Source organism: Stomoxys calcitrans, chromosome 3 (genome assembly GCF_963082655.1).
Source record: "Stomoxys calcitrans chromosome 3, idStoCalc2.1, whole genome shotgun sequence".
Lineage (NCBI taxonomy): Eukaryota > Metazoa > Arthropoda > Insecta > Diptera > Muscidae > Stomoxys > Stomoxys calcitrans.
In genome coordinates, this window is record NC_081554.1 from 26,689,081 (window position 1) to 26,706,862 (window position 17,782).

The 17,782-nt window shown below is 44.0% G+C and overlaps 2 protein-coding genes across 2 annotated transcripts; one reads left to right on the forward strand and one right to left on the reverse strand.

The window, feature by feature from the left end:
• Positions 1 to 355: 355 nt before the first annotated feature.
• Positions 356 to 17,262, reverse strand: LOC106091445 (protein sly1 homolog). The gene is made up of 5 exons (XM_013257967.2): positions 17,093 to 17,262; positions 16,844 to 17,003; positions 16,095 to 16,783; positions 3,718 to 4,427; positions 356 to 991 (listed from the first exon to the last, which is right to left on the reverse strand). Exons 1-5 carry the CDS (start codon positions 17,118 to 17,120, stop codon positions 662 to 664), a joined length of 1,917 nt encoding a protein of 638 aa, XP_013113421.2. The 5' UTR covers positions 17,121 to 17,262; the 3' UTR covers positions 356 to 661.
• Positions 10,961 to 13,568, forward strand: LOC106091444 (inner nuclear membrane protein Man1). The gene has a single exon (XM_013257966.2). The coding sequence runs from the start codon at positions 11,107 to 11,109 to the stop codon at positions 13,318 to 13,320; it is 2,214 nt and encodes a 737-aa protein (XP_013113420.2). The 5' UTR covers positions 10,961 to 11,106; the 3' UTR covers positions 13,321 to 13,568.
• Positions 17,263 to 17,782: the final 520 nt, after the last annotated feature.

The following is a 17,782-nucleotide window of genomic DNA, read 5'->3' on the forward strand; positions in this document are numbered from 1 at the left end:
ACATACATGTTTATTATGGTCTGAATCGGCCTATAGCCCGATACAGCTCCCATATAAATCGATCTCTCTATTTTACTTCTTTTTCGAATTTTTCGAATTGTGATCCAAACTGGATCATATCTTGATATCGCTCTAATAGCAGAGCAAATCTTTTCTTATAACCTTTTTTGCCTAAGAAGAGATGCCGGGAAAAGAACTCGACAAATGCGACCCATGGTGGAGGGTATATAAGATTCGGCCCGGCCGAACTCAGTACGGTTTTGCTTGTTTTATTTTTATACACAACACTCTTTCATTGCTTAAAGCCCATCGCCCTGGTTCAAAATAATACATCTACAGGTGTAACAAATACCTCTTGATAACATAAGATAACCTGTGGTTTTTTTTTATTATTTTTTATATCCTTGTAATTATATAAAAATAATTATAATCTTATATAATAAATTACATTACAAAGAGAAATTATGATAAGAATAAGAACAATTTAATTTAAAAATTTATAAATTAAAAAAAAGCATCGGCTTGCAAAATGTTTTCATTGTTTTTTCTTCTTGTGTTTCCTATATCCTTGTGGTCGCACCCTTTTAAGGCTATCATCCACACTCACTGTTCAACAGCATCTGAAATGAAAGATATCCATAGCCAAGCAACTCTCACGATCCTAACTCAAGACGGGGCCTTGAATTTCACGACCCAAAGCGGAAAGTTCTTTTAAGAATTGCTGAGCATTTGTAAGGGTCGAGGAGCCATAAACGATACGTTTGGTAACATTCGCTGTTTGCTTTTGCCGTATAAAATCTACCAAATTCTGATATTCGATGTAATTGCCTCCGCCAACTACAAAAACCACAGCATCCTGAAAGGGTGCACGATTCTTGGGCATTGTATCGCCGCCCTTTAACAGTTTCGGGTCCAAATAGAGGTAGTCATCTGTTTCGGGATTGCTGCGACACTCCATCACCTGCTCGGTGATTTTTGTGACAGGAAGACTCTGGAAAGGTAGTAAAGAACAGGGAATTTAGTAAATTTACGTGGCTTAACGTGCATATAGGTTAGGTTGAAAAGAGGGTGCAGATATTAATCCGCCCCATGCCACTATGGACATACACCTAAGCCATTAATCGGCTTGTTGTGCGCTCTTAAAACTATAAAGTAATCCTCTAAAAAGAAAATTTTAAGTTTGGAAGTCCATGCTACTTACAAAATCCTTAATTGTTTTCAATACCACTCCCCTAAGTTGGTTCATGTCTGGTATTGTGTCTCCACCTAAGTCCCTGTCTTAGTCTCTGTTAGACACGAAAGCCGGACAATGACAAAGAAAATGCTCCAACGTCTCATCATCTTCCCCGCATGCCCTAATCATGCTATCACTTGCCGCACCGATTTTATATAAGTGAGCTCGTAGTTCTATGTGTCCCATTATATTACCAATAGCTATAGCTGACCTCCTTCTTGCTTTCTTTCAGTAAAAGCCTCGTCTTCTCACGATCTGGATATTCGCCATCCTACCGACTGTCTCGCTGTTCCACAATGTTGCATGCGCATTTGTCGCCCACTCCCTTAACTCGGACTGCGTCGACCCGAAAGGCTTCGAGTTAACCAAGTTTATTGAAGGCATTCCTCTGGCCTTCACCGCCAAATCGTCTGCCCTTTCATTTCCCCTTACTCCGTTATGGCCCGGCACCCAAACGATGCGTATTTTGCCATCCTCAGAGAAGGCGTTAATCTACTTCTTACACTCCAAAACTGTTCGTGACCTTACCGTCCTGGTTGTTATTGCCCTTATGGCAATTTTACTGTCCGTAAAGATGTTCACACTCGACGTCCTCCCGTTTTCACCACACCACCTCACGCATTCCGTGATTGCCCAGATCTTCGCCTGCAAGACCGTATTATGGTCAGGCAGTCTAAAACAGATCTCAGTGCCTGGGTTCTCAATGTAAACCCTCAAGCACTCTCTGTCCTCTAGCTTTGATCCATCTGTGTAACATGACCTTCCAGATGGCAATACTAGGGTTCTGTCAATCCAAGACTGTACCGATGGCAGCAGTGCCTCGCACTCGACTTCAAGGTTCATCTTAGGTATCCGATCGGAAACCTCTTCCCTTTCTTCCAGGTTTCATATCGTCACCTCGATTAGACCGCGATGGTAAGAGCTGCTCCCATCCTCCCATCGCCTTAAGTCTCATAGCCGCAGTGGCTGCCTCACACTTAATCTGTATGTCAGTGGGTCGGATATCTAGAATGGTCTCCAGTGCCCGAGTGGGCGAGGTCCTCATCGCTCCGCCTATGCCAAGAAAACATGTTCTCTGAACCTGTTGTATGAAGGATCATACAACAGGTTCAGAGAACATCATGTTGCACTTTTTCTCCATAGCAGTCCAACTACTGAGGCGTTAGTATGTATTGTTCTAATCACGCTCCTGTAGAGCCAGTGGACTATCGAATTCAGGCCCCATTTTGAGCCTACGGCCCTTCTACATAGTGTCCAACAGCTGTGAACCTTCTCAATACGCTCCTGAATGTGACACTTCCAATTCAGTTTCCTGTCCAAGATTACACCTAAGTATTAGACCTTGTCTGATATCGAGAAAACGTGGTGCCTTAAATTGGCCCACCTCCGTCTTCCTCGTGAACAGGCATATTTCAGTCTTCTCTGGGTTAACATTGAGACCTCTGGGTCTAGCCCAGTCATATGCCATATGCAAGACCCTTTCGGCCCTTCTGCATAGCTCGTTCAGATCCTTACCCCTTAGAAGTATTATAACATCGTGTGTGTAGCAGACGTGTTCAAATCCCTCCTCAGTCAGCATCCGTAATAGGTCATTTATGGTGGTCACCCATAGGAGTGGTGATAAAATGCCCCCCTGTGGCGTGCCCTCTGCCACTTTCTCGCTTATATTTATGCCATGGGATACACAATTTATCCACCTGTTCCTTAGCATATGGTTTATCCAGTCTATAAGGACCGGGTCCACCCGGTACTGGTCTAAGGATTGGATCAGTGTGTCGGTCCGCACATTGTTAAAAGCCCCCTCGATGTCAATGCATACCGCCAGAGTGTACGTTTTGGCATCGAAGGATTCTTCTTTTTATGCACAACCTCGTGCAGGGCAGTCTCCACCGACCTTCCCTTGACATAGGCATGTATTTGAGCAGTTCGCTGGATGTCCTACTCTTTATCATGGTGTCCACAATACGTTCCATGGTTTTCAGTAGAAAGGACGTAAGGCTTATTTGTAGGCCTTTGGTGCCGCATAACTTGCCTTGCCGGGCTTGGGTATAAACACCACTCACCTTGCCTCCTGCCAGACTTTCGGAGTATATGCAAGTCCCAAGCACTCTGTGAAAATATTGGCCAGATGAGACACCAGATAGCCTGCCTCTTTCTGTAGTAACGCCGGAAATATTCCATCAAGTCCAGGTGACCTAAATGGTTTGAAGCTCCTCAAGGATGCCTTCATCATAAATTCCGTAATTATAAACCTTCGATCTACGTCTTTATTCAAAGATTCCGGTGTCTCTGTGAACCCCTTCGTATCATGTGGAAAATGGGTTTTCATCAAAAGCCTCAACATGTCCTACGTTGTCTCTGCTCTCACTCCCATGTCGTCTACTAAAGTTTCAATTTGGATGTGGGTTTTTGAGAGAAACTTTTCTATCTCTTGATCTTGCTTAAATACAGAGTAGAATATTAACCACGCTGGTAATACTTACATGTTTCTTAACTACCAAATTTTTAACACCCTCCATTACAAACGATGATCCCTGTGAGACCAATTTGGAAAACATTGAAACAGTTTTTGTGCCTCCACCTTCATATTGAGCGGCTTGATTCATGCTTGGGGTCCTATTCATTATGGATTTCCAACGTTGTATATACGCCAGTGATGCCAGATCACAACCGTTCTCCTGCAGTGTTTCTTTCAAACGTTCTATCTCGAAGTCGGCAACATTCAGCGAACATATATAGAATATGATGAACAAACGTAATTTATCCTCGGCTGTGCCAAATTCCGGGTCTTTAAGCAAATCCATAAGTGGTTTATCCAGGGTTTGTTTCGACATTATTTTCTCTTCCAATTCGAAAAAGGAATCCAGGCGCCGAGCCTTGATGCAATTCAAAATGGCTGTTGCAATTTTTGTATGCATATCAATTAGGCGTTTCTTCTCCATAAGTTGTGGTAGTGAGTTGACGGCATTTGTAAGACGTGCTGTAGCATCGTTGACCATGGAAAAGGCCACCTCGGCTTCCCCATCAATACCCATGGATGTTTTGAGACGTTTGATTTCCTCTTCGGAATTGCGATAGGATTCAAGTTCTTCTTGAATGGCCTCGGCTACCGTGGGAAATGGACTACCTTTGTGATTGACCCAGAAACGATCACTGCGATCCAAATCACAGGGTTTGGGTTTCTTACGAGTACCTGGGGAGAAATAATAGCAATTATTTAATATTTTTGAGGTTAGAAACAAGTTAGAGCGTGCTACGTTCGGCCGGGTCGAGTCTTATATACCCTCCAACATGGATTGCATTTGTCGAGTTCTTTGCCCGATATCTCTTTTTAGGCTAACAAAGAATAATGAATAAAAATTGTTATGCTATTGGAGCTACATCATCAAGTTGAAGCCATAATGAAAGTCATTGTGCAAAATTTCAACCTAATCGAATGAGAATTGTGTCCTATAGGGGCTCAAGAAGAAATATCGCGAGTTCGGTTTATATGAGAGCTGTATCAGGCTTCAGATCGATTCAGACCATATTTGACACGTATGTTGAAGATCACGAGAGAAGCCGTTGTACAACATTTCAGCCCAATCGAATACGAATTGCGCCCTCTAGAGGCCGCCCACCATGGATTGCATTTATCGAGTTCTTTGCACGGAGCTACATCAAAATATAGTCCGATTCGAACCATAAATGAATTGAATGTTGAAGGCCATAATGAAAGTCATTGTGCAAAATTTCAGCCTAATCGGATGAGAATTGTGCCCTATAGGGGCTCAAGAAATTATATCGGGAGATCGGTTTATATGGGAGCTGTTATAGATAGATTCAGACCATATTTGACACGTATGTTGAAGGTCATGAGAGAAGCCGAATACGAATTGCGACCTCTAGAGGCCCGCACCATGGATTGCATTTATCGAGTTCTTTGCACGATATCTCTTTTTAGGCCAACAAGGAATAATGGATAAGAATTGTTGTTGATTCGAACCATAATGAAAGTCATTGTGCAAAATTCCAGCCTAATCGGATGAGAATTCTGCCCTATAGGGGCTCAAGAAGTTATATCGGGAGATCGGTTTATATGGGAGCTGTTATAGATCGATTCAGACCATATTTGACACGTATGTTGAATGTCATGGGTGAAGACGAACGTACAAAATTCCAGCCAAATCGGATAAGAATTGCTCCCTTAAGAGGCTCAAGAATTCGAGATCCCAGATCGATTTATATGGCGGCTATATTAGGTTATGGACTGATTTAAACCATACTTGGCACAGTTGTTGCAAGTCATAACAAAACACATCATGCAAAATTTCTACCAAATCCGATGAGAGTTGCGCCCTCTAGTGCCTCAAGAAGGCAATATCAAAGATTGGTTTATATGGCGGCTATATCAGGCTATGGACTGCTTTAAACCATACATCGCACTGTTGTTTGAAGTCATAACAAAACTCTTAATGCAAAATTTCAACCAAATCGGATGAGAATTGCGCCCTCTAGTGGCTCAAGAAGGCAAGACCCAAGATCGGTTTATATGGTGCTTATATCAGGTTATGGACTGATTTAAACAGTACTTAGCACAGTTGTTGGAATTGATAACAACACACATCATGCAAAATTTCAGCCAAATCGGATGAGAATTGCGCCCTCTATTGACTGAAGAAGGCAAGATCCAAGATCGGCTTATATGGCGGCTATATCAGGTTGTGGGCTGATTTAATCCATACTTATCACAGTTGTTGGAAGTCATAACAAACACAAAAACATGCAAAATTTCAAACAAATGGATGAGAATTGCGCCCTCTATTGGCTCAAAAAGTCAAGATCTGTCTATCTAAAATCCCAACCGACCTACACTGATGTTGTTGCTATAGCAGTGTGTCATACACAGAGGCGGCAGCCCTTGCCGATGAATCGGGTCCATCCATCCTTGGGATTGACCTACGCTGATGAGAAGTATTTGTGCAAAATTTCAAGCGCCCAGTTTTCTTCCTTCGAAAGTTAGCGAGCTCTCGACAGACGGGCGGACGGACAGGGCTAGATCGACTAAAAATGTCATGACGATAATTATAAATCGACGACAGGTCTAAGACGAATAGTTCGAAGTGGTACAAACGGAATGACGAATTTAGTATACCCCCATCCTATGGTGGGCGGAGAGTATAAAAATAACAACATTTCAAAAACTATTTGAAATATTTCCGATCCTAACTGTTCCTTGTGTGTAGATATGGCAACACCACCGATCAGATAGTTGGCGTAAATGACTTTAGCCAAACTTCAGTGAAACGAAGCAATTCGAAAATTTGTATGTACTCTCGTAGTACAATTTTGAACCCGGAAAGACTTAGAATTTTTTTTTTAAAAACCAAAATTACACCAGGCCCCCATTATTTTAAAGGAGGTGGAAATTAAAAAAAATATTTCTTTAAAATGTGTTGCTCACTCACTTCAGTGAAACGAAACAATTCGAAAATTTGTATGTACTCTCGTAGTACAAAATAGAACCCGGAAAGACTTAGAAAATTTTTCAAAAAATGCAAAATTACATCAGGGCCCCATTATTTTAAAGGCAGCCGGTTGTACGTACCGGATTGACCCGATGGAATCTTCATTGGCAAGGGCTGCCGCCTCAGTGTACGTGTTCGTCTTTTTTCGTCATGGGAGAGGCACATCCCGGAGTGCCTTCTCCGTATGCTTTTGGTCCGTGCCGGGATTGAAAAGAACCCCGGACCCTGGTTCTGTTCCGTTTGCCAGAACCGCCTTCATCATCGGTCAGTGTCGGTGAGGTGTAACAGGTGCTTGGAGTGGGTACATTTCCGTTCTTGCTCTGGCCTAACTTCGCTACGGGAGTATAGTCATACTGGCTATGTCGCTAGGTGCTGTGCGAACTCAGCCAGCAGTGGGTCACAAGCGTCGCCGTCGTCGCCTTCGGCGTCCTCGTCGTCGGACTATGTGACCCCCCCGACCTCTCCCGTACGGCAATTTATGCAAAGACAGCACCCTAGCCCTACTATTGCCAGGCCAGTGTCGGGAAATGTATCGTTCCTGCAGTTAAACTGCAATGGACTGCGAGGCAAGATTGATGAGATTGTGGATTTTATGAGTCGGAAGAGCATATCGGTCGCAGCGATCCAGGAGACAAAGCTGACTAACACCTGCAGCTTGCACAGTTGTCACGGCTACAATGTGCTACGTAAGGATCGCTCAAGGAATGGAGGTGGGGGATTGGCCTTCGTTATACACCATTCCGTGCAGTATAGACCTATCTCGCCTGCGCTTGACGCTAGTGACCCATACATGGAATGTATGGGGGTAGCAGTCAAGTCTGGTACTGCCGAGATAGAGATATACAACGTGTATATACCGCCGGTTGGCAGCTGTGTCCCGATTAATGGCCAGGCCTACAGCCCCGACATAAGTGGGTTGCTATCTGGCCATAGTCGTCTGGTTCTGGGGGATTTCAATGCACATCACTCGTCATGGCATTCTCCCCTAGGCAACGACCAGCGTGGCATAGCTTTGGCAGAGCAGATAGATAGCTCCACGTTTTGCACGGTGAATGAGGATGCCCCCACTAGGATTACGAGGAGGTGCAGCAGCTCGCCAGACATCTCAATCGCATCCCCTGATCTCCTGAGTGACGTATCCTGGCAAGCCGTCATCTCTTTGGGGTCAGACCACCTCCCCATAATCCTCACCATCGACCGACCACCCGACTTCATAACCTCTGACCGCCGAACGTTCATCAACTATAAGAAGGCCAATTGGACTGGCTTCAGAGAGTATACCAATCGCCGCTTCAATGAACTGCCACCCCCCTCTGATGTGCTTGTGGCCGAGAGGAAATTCCGAGACATCATCAACGCAGCAGCCGCTCGCTTTATTCCAGCCGGTCGAATACCGCAAGTGCGACCCAATTTCCCGGCGCAAGCAGTGGTACTCGCAGACGAGCGTGATGGGATTCGTGCTATGGACCCCGCTAACCCCAGAATCAGCGAGCTGAATCTGGAAATAAACAGGGTAGTCAACGAACATAAGCGGAATTTGTGGCTGGAACACTTGGAGCAATGTAACTTAGGCACCGGTGCAGGCAAATTGTGGGCCACTGTTAAGTCTCTCTCGAACCCCGGTAGACGGGACGACAGGACCTCAGTCACTTTTGGCGAGTTAACCGTGACTGATCCGAAGAGATGCGCCAGGTTGTTCAACCGTCAATTTATCGTGCATCCCGAGAGAGACAGGGCAAGGAGGAGAGCCATTCGCCGTATTCGTGGTCTCCGAGCCGATGAACAGCCATCACAATTTACCGTGGGCGAAGTTACGAATGTCATCCGTGGCGCCAAATCTTCCAAGGCGTTGGGCCCCGACGGAATCTCTACATTGATGCTGAAGAATCTGGATTTACCTGGAGTTGAGTACCTTACCACTGTCCTTAACCTGTCATTGAACACTCTTATAGTTCCCGATGTCTGGAAAATGGGCAGAGTGATCCCGCTACTGAAGCCTGGTAAAGACCCGAGTTTGGGGGAGTCGTACAGACCGATCTCCCTTCTCTCACCAGTGGCTAAGACGCTTGAGGCATTACTCCTCCCGAGCCTCGTAGGAGAATTTCCATTCGCCGAGCATCAACACGGATTTCGGAGACTGCACAGCACAACAACAGCTTTGCATGCCATCACCACACACATTTGCCGTGGCTTCAATCAACCCAGGCCATGTGATAGGACGGTCCTCGTGGCATTGGACCTATCGAAGGCATTCGACACGGTCAGCCATGCCAAATTATTTGAGGACATCGCCAACACGTCCCTCCAGCCAGGCCTTAAACGTTGGGTCGCGAATTATCTGTGTGGCCGCCAGTCATTTGTGGAATTTAGGGATAAGAAGTCAAAACACCGTAGAGTGAAACAGGGAGTTCCCCAAGGCGGGGTGATATCTCCGGCTCTGTTTAACCTCTACCTTTCCTCCATCCCACCTCCTCCAGACGGCATAGAGATCGTATCATATGCGGACGACTGTACGATCTTGGCATCAGGCCCCCCACCCATTGATGACATCTGCGATAGGTTGAACGTCTACCTCAACGAGCTTGCCTCATATTTCGCTGCAAGAAATCTGAAGATATCCGCCACCAAATCTTCAGCCACACTGTTCACTACAAATACGCGTGAGGTGAATTCTGAGCTGACTGTGATGGTCGATGGAGAATTGATTCCGACCATCAAGTGTCCCAAAATACTTGGCGTCACATTTGACAGCTCCTACACTTTCTCCCCACATGCCACAGCAATCTGCAATAAAGTCAAAAGTAGAAACAAGGTCCTCAAGTCACTCGCTGGCAGCACTTGGGGTGCAGACAAAGAAACCTTGTTGACCACGTACAAAGCAATTGGCCGGTCTGTGGTAAGTTATGCAGCGCCAGTGTGGTCACGTCAGCTTTGTGACACGCAGTGGAATAATATTCAGATCTGTCAGAATGCCGCCCTCCGAACTGCGACGGGCTCCCTCCTTAGTTCTCATGTGGACCACCTCCACCAGGAGACAAAGATCCTACCAGTGCGAAGACATAACTACATGCTGTCTAAGCAATACCTTTTGGGCTGTTATCGCAGAAATCATCCAAATCATCATCTTGTGGATAGATACCCACCGCCCAGAAGCCTTAAGGTAGATCTACATGATCTAGAGCGTGAGGTCCAGCGCTACAAGAGAGAACCTCTAGATCAAGCGGCATATCAAGCGGGTCTGAACAACATTCATGCAGACACGGTAGCAGACGCGTTAACTGGCTACCGGGTGAATGTAGTCCTTGGAGTACGACCGCCACCCATTGCACCCGAAGAAATCGACCTCCCCCGGCAAACCAGAGTGATTCTGGCTCAATTACGTTCCGGCAGATGCAGCCGCCTCAATTCCCACACAGCTAGGATTGATGCCGACGTGCAAGATGTATGTCCCGACTGTAACCAGGGACCGCACGATACACGTCACCTGTTTAACTGCCCGGCCAGACCCACTCGACTCAGACCCAGATCCCTGTGGACGCACCCCATCTTAGTCGCGGAGTTCCTGGGTCTTGACACTCAACAGAATCAAGCAGACGAAAGATAGTACACAATAAACTGCTACAACAACAACATTATTTTAAAGGAGGTTGAAATTAAAAAAAAAATATTTCCTTAAAATGTGTTATCAACGTTGCCATAGCAACATGATTGCCTAAATAAAACAAAAAATAATAACAACTTTTTTATTTTTCAAATAAATGCTGTGATTAGCTTTTACGTCACTCACGCGTTACGTTGCCATTAACCTACACACATCATTTTGTGCGGTTATGAGTGCGGCTAAACGCCAACTTTCCCCTTGCGTGTGCGAAGGCATACATATGGCAACATTAAGGCGAAGAGAAACACGATATGTCAAAACGAGTTACAGAGCCGTATGGCTAGAAAGCAGAGAACGAAGCCGTGTGGATGTCAACCGACCGTCTTTTTTAACAGCTCGTGTAGCTTAAATTGAGGCGCCGATTTCAGAAACAAAATTGTCTGAGCTGAAATAAAAATAATTAAATCTTGACATTTTTCTCACATGTCTCTTTTCTTTCTTTGAATATTTTCCGTTCAACAAAATTGAACAATAAATCATCAAAATAATGCTGATTTATGCAACAGCCGTTTTAAGTCGTCTCAAACGCCGCCGTCGATCAAGACTTTTGTCCCGACGCCGCCAACGAAAAGACTCGGCTTCGTTCTCTGATAAAAAGAACGTCAACTTCGCCACAAATTATCAAAATAGAATAAATAAATAAATCATTTATTGTAATTTAGAACAACAAAAGGTGCGTTCAAACGGAACTAGTCATAGAAACAATGAATGACAGTTACTTCGACAATCTGAGCGACGTGGAATTACGTCAGGAACTTAGCAAATATGGAATACCAGCTGTACCCATTGTCGAGACTACGAGAAATTTGCTAATCAAAAAATTAAAGCATCACGTTCGAAATAGCAACGGTGCAACGTCTAGCCCGAAAACCAATAGGAGAAGCCTGCAGACACCGACCTCGGCGCCAGCATCAACAAAACGTAATGCCTCTCCCGGCAGGAGACGAACGGTGAATTCATTTTCTCGCGCCAACAACGGCCCCACCACAGTGATGGCAAATGATTCGTCGTACACAAATGAAATGTCTGTCCCTGACTACAATCGTCCAGAAGTAGTCATTGAGCGCAGACAACACCACTATCTCTCCAATGAGGGTGTATCGCATTTATACAAGGACTATGGCAACAGTAGCCCCACGGTTGGCTACGGCGAAAGAAATAAGAATTTGCCACAGCATAACATGAAGACTTCCCCCAAAATCTATCTGCCACCTCCAATAGTTGCCAACGATGCCCAACCACGGCGTCCTGCCCCACCAAAGCGTATTGGTGAATCTCCAAGACTTCGCGAAGTGGAAAGGGTGCCGCTGCATCATAATGCAGGGGAATCTTCTGGAGTGGTGAGTCGTCTATTAAAGCTGAGGGACAAATCATTGCGAGGTTCTCTTCCTGCCACCTCATCGCTGCTATCGTCATCAACCACCTATGCTGCCAGAAATCATTTGTATTCAACTGATTCGGACTCGGACAGCAGCCCCACCAGATACTCTATGAACAGAAGAAACTACAATAAGAAAACTGTGCCCGAAATAATCTGGAGCAAAATAAATCTCAAGGAAAAATGGAAGCAATCCTCAGTGCCATACCTTTTGATGACTTGTCTGGGCTTGTTTTTCGTGCTGTTAGCAATACTCTATATGACCAAGCCACCAGATATGCCCAGCACAATGCTGGAAAAGAGTACCTCATTTACTTTGTGTGAACAAGAACAAAATTGGCCGGAGACAACCACTGGCATGGCCAGGCCCTATATCGATTGCATTACTAATGAGGCCATAGCCCCCTCTTTAGCATTATGCAAAGAACTCATACAGCTATTGCAGGCCAACACCGAAGTGCATTATTGCCAAGACAGACAACAGAGTCCTGAGGTTGCGGTCACCGATTTCATTAAACACTTGTACAAAAAACGCATTGCCGATGGGCATAAGCTGCTGAAAAGCTTCCATGCTGCCCTCTATCTCATAGAGCACAATCCCCAATGGAAGATACAAGTACTCAACAAGCCCGAAGGCCCAGAATTGTTGGACATTTACAAACACGATGTGCGTTTTGTGCTACTCAAACCATATCTGCCGTTGAAGTGTGTCCTGTATAACAAATTGCAAAGATTCCTTTTCATCATAGGCACCATATTCATAATAGCCTTGATTTTGATTGTTGTCTTTGCCATATGGCGTTGGGTGAGCCAAAGAAAACTTAACCAGCAACGGGCTGTGGAAAATTTCTGCAAGGAAATCATTAAGGAGCTAACGCAAAGGAGTTCAATGAAAAACGACACTGGCGAGTTAATAATCAACCATTTAAGAGACAAATTGCTGCCCATCAATAAAAGGAAAGCCTTACTATGGGCCTGGAACGAGGCAATACACAAATTGGAATCCAGCGACAGCCGCATACAGTTTGGTTCGATTTTACAGAATGGCGAAGAATTTCGTACCATGAAATGGTGTGAATCGGTTATGTCTACATCGGCTTCGTCCTCTTCTTCACTGTCTACATCGTTTTCGCACCAGGACAAGTACGAGGGCAAACCACCCAAGAAACATTGGCAAAGCCCCGCCTTCGATAATGTCAACAGAATATTGGATCCTCCCACAAATTGCTTGAAAATTCGTCACATGTTCGATGCCGCTGAGGCAAATCAACCTGATCTAAGACAAGCAATTATTGAATCGATTTTGGAGAAAGTGGGACCCCAATGCCAGATCTATGACATACAGCTGGACCGTCAATATTGTTGTGTGTACATACGTTGCGCCAGTGAAAGAGATGCTGGCATTATACACAATGAAATAAATGGCTGGTGGTTTGATAATCGTTTGGTTTCCATCAAGTTCTTGCGATTGCAACGTTTCCTGACACGATTTCCCAACTCAACCGGCTCAACCATGTTAACAATTAAGAATTCAAAATGATAGCAGTTATTTTTGTAAATACAGTTCAAACATCGATGATACTTAGGAGTAGAGTGAATCGAAATTATAAAACAGGGTTCCCATTTCTTTTTTTCTTCTCTTAACAAAAGGAAAATGTTGAGTTTTTGCATATAGAAAATAAAAAACATAAAAAAATTAACAAATCTGCAGAATTTGCAACAATTTTTTACACAATTTCAAATATTTACGTTAACTTATTTTAGCAATAACAAAAAATAGAGCAACCTCATACAATTTTGTTTTACTTAAAACTATTTTTTGTAATAAAATTTAAATTTTTTTTTTTATTGAATAAAATTGTTCAAACACGAAAAATTCGATTTATTGAGTATGCCCGGAAAAATTGTGTGGCTGATCAAGAATTGGTCAACCGATTTTAATTTTTCAGTGTACAACACGATATCAGAAAAACGGCTAGAGTGATCCCGTTACTGAAGCCAGGAAAGGATTCGTGCAAGGGAGAATCGTACATACATAATTATTTTCTCTTGTTAGGTGGTTAGGTTGGGGGGCCAAGCCCACAGGCGGGCCTGAGGCCCATTGTGTTCGCCCTAGAAGAAGGCACAAGTGAGAATGAACAGTGAAGAACGCAAGTAGGGATACACCTTACGATGGTGAAAGACAGCAGGTACGACAGAAAAGGGAAATCAACATAAAAGCCAAAAAAAAAGTGTGGAATAAGGCGGATGGGAGAAATTCTCACCGGAGGAAAATCTCACCAGTCAACTAACTCAGGCCTCTAATTCCAGAATGACAAAAGGACCAAGTGTCTAAAGGGAATCCAGGTGCGAAAAAAAGTATTCACCGTTTTCGCGAAATACTCGGCTGTAGGGCTTTTGCTACCTTGCAATCTAAAGTTTCATTCGCACAGCTATCGTTGAAAGCGTCATCCCAACCAAGAAGCTTGCACATAGAAAAGCGCACTGATTCTGTAGCTCTATTCGCGCTTATCTCATATCAAGCTCGACGGCCGTACTCATTCTTCGATTGATGACGCGGGACCCAGCACAAAATGGAGGCTTTGCATCTTTTAACTAGTCTCGACCTTACTTGACCCAATGCTTAAACCTTCAGGGCGGCTGATTGTCAACCTTTGAGGAATTCATAAGCACCGTAGAGTGCTTTCATATACCGATCACCGAGAGAACGTTATGGTCATTGATTATTTTAAGTCGCCATGTAACATCGAATATCACAGCCACTCAGAATTTACGCAAGAGCCAGTGGCGGCCGGTCTCTCACTGAGACTTTCCACGCGATACTGTGATTGTCCGCGACTGAAGTTGAAGCTACTCAGTATAGGGAGCATTCCACTTTACGCAATCTGTGGACGTGCCCGTTAGCTCTCCGCTGAGCTTCTTATGATGTCGATGACTTGTCATTCAGAGTTTCAACCCGTGTGGTATGGAGTTCCAACCCGAGTAAGAGTTTAACCTCTGGCTCTTCCCTATTCCACTAACTCCAGGCGGCATCGAAATCGCATCATATGCGGACGATTGTACAAAATTGGACTCATGGTCCTTACCGAACGATGACACAGGATATGGTAGCGGAAACGGTGGACAGCTACCAAGCAAATGTCATTCTTGGGAACCATCCGCTGTACTGAAAAAGTAGTTGTTATTGTTGTAGCCACATTTGTATGTGGGGGTGGTGAACCTCGTCACTCTCTTGTAGGAAGCAAGCTCGTTCCGGTGAAGGCGCACAAATTGACTGCCTTCCCCATCGTTCGAAGGAGCTTTTTGTATCCTAGGCTAGACCTGGCTAGGCCCTATACTTAAACTTTCAGGGCGCCTGATTTTCCACCTTTGTGAAATTTATAAGTTGAAGCACCGCAGAGTGCCTTCACAGGACTGGTCGCCGAGGGAACATGATGGCCATTGGTTATTTAAAGACGCCAATATCTCGCCTTGTCGTATCGAGCATCATAGGCACTCAGTATTTAAGCAAGAGCCGGTGCCAGCCGTCCGCTCACTGAGACCGCGACTGCAGTTGCAGCTACCCCGCATTGAGCACTATCCGCAACACGTGGAAGCGCCCGGTAGACCCATGCTATGCTTCTTGTGATAACGAAAAACATTTATTGGACCTCAAAGTTAAAGACTGTGCGATGCCCATAGTCATCCCGTGCCTAAAAAAGTTAACCTCCTACAGTAAACCCGAGTGATTCTGGCTCAATTACTTTTGGGTAGATACAGACAACTCGATTTCTACTGAGCTGGGATTGATGCGAACGTCCGAGATGTGTGTCTCACAGGGAACCAGGGAGCACAACTATAATAATTCTCAACACACGCACCCAGGTTGCTGAGTTTCTAGATTCGGATATTTAGCATTACAAATTCAAGTCAAATCCAAATATGCCCATGACCATTCCAATAAGTAGCAGGGGCAAACTAGCCCCTCATTAAGCTCAATGATAAGGGTCCCCATTTTTCTACCCGAGTCCGAACGGTCTGCCGCAGGGCAACATCTCCTTGGGGAGAAGTTTTTACATGACAAACAAAGTACCTCACAAATGTCGCCAGCATTGGGAGGGGATAACTACCACTGAACATTTATTTCTGTAGTTCTCTCCAGTATTCGAACTTAGGCCTTCAGGGGCATGACGAACATGCTAACCTCTGCGCTATGGTGTCCTCCACATTTTTGGGTCACTTTACACTTTTTTTAATAACTCACGCCCTTATCATAGCTTTCATGTTTTACGCATAGAATTTTACAATTACAAAAAAACATCATATCCTACTCACCTCCAGCCGGTTGGTCATCTTCGACGTAAACCAAATTTAAGCCCAAATCAAGAACATCATGTACCAATGCCTGATATGACCATGTGTGATGTAATGGTGTTGCTAAATCCATATTACGATCGAGCAGCAAAAGAACCGGACGCTGAAAGCTGAACACTCCGCCACCAGCTTGTGTAGCATCCATGTGAAAAAGATTTGAACGTGCATCCCAGAGATTTTCACGCAATTTCTTTTCCAGTTTGCGTGCTACCATTTCAGCAGCCGTATTGCGGGGACAACGTATAATAGGCACATTGCCCAATGTAACAAACACAGCAAACAACGAATCCACTATAGAATCCATAAGGGCTTCCATTTCATCGTCACGGGTGTTGGCACGATTTATTGAATAATACGATAACTGCTCACTTTTCTGATGTTTCAAAATGAAGAAATCATCCTCCAAACTGATAAAGTTTACATACTGATCATAAACGCGATGAATGTTGGCCACACAGCCGGCTTGCAAAGCACTTGCTGCCAAATCCTCGATTTTTTGCCGTGATATGGGGGCCAAAAAGTTTAGATGGTAAATGTCATAAAGGCCATTTGTGAAATCCTGTTGAATTCGATCTAGGTTTTCCTCCGTAGGCATGCAGAAGTAGATGGCGGGTACATCTGGAATGGAGTCTCGGTCAGAGTGCAGTTGGCTGAAAGGAAGAGTGACATATTTAAAAGTAACCAAATGATAGAACTGCATTTTCACTTACACATGTAAAGTAACACCCAATTCTCGCAATTCCTTGATTGATATTATGGGTGAAATTATGTCTTGGCCCACACGATCATAAATCAGTATCTTCCACACTGGCTCTGCAGCTAAAACTTTGGGCTGCTGAGCATTCAAATTAAGCATTTGCTTAATGGCATCTGCCAATAAAACGAAACAATAGCAATAAATGAAAGAGCCACAAAAAAACATAAACTACGGTATGATTCAGTCTTTTTCTTGAACTCACTTATTTGTCGCTCTCTCAAAGTCAGCATTTTTGGACTTTATCCTTTTTCGACTATTACACCGCTTGCAATCTTATATTTTTTTAACTTGTTTAGGGTATATTAATTAATATTAATTTATTAATGGAATGAAAACATTTTCATTTGCTATAAGAAAAAAATACTTAGTGCCAACTGTCAAAGACACGTCATTTTAATGTTCGAAAAGTGCCAGAACAGATGTTTTCGACAATGTAGTGTTGCCAGTACATGTTCAACAACAAGTTCAATATTAACCTATGGGCCGTTTATATTAAAAGACAGGTATGAGTATATGAAACAAAGATATCATACATGTGTACTTGTAAGGGGTAAAAATGGCAAATGTAGAAACAAGATAATTAAAGGCTTTGAGGAGAGTCGTGTTGAAAAATGCTAATCTGCAAACAAATGCCAAAAAGTCAGCAAGCAAAAATTAAAAAATGTTTAACTTTGGCGACTAAAAACTGAATGACGCTCACATTCAAGCGTCAAAATTGTTTTTTAACTCCAACGCCAAGGCGGATTCAGGATTGACTAATAGAAGCTTAGGTCACTTGCCAAAACATAAAGTGGATAGACCCCATGAACATCGCCAATTGCTTGAAAAAAGCACCCCTGTCCCGATAGTATAGCAGCACAATGGCAAAACCCTTGCCCACCCCATGGAAAGA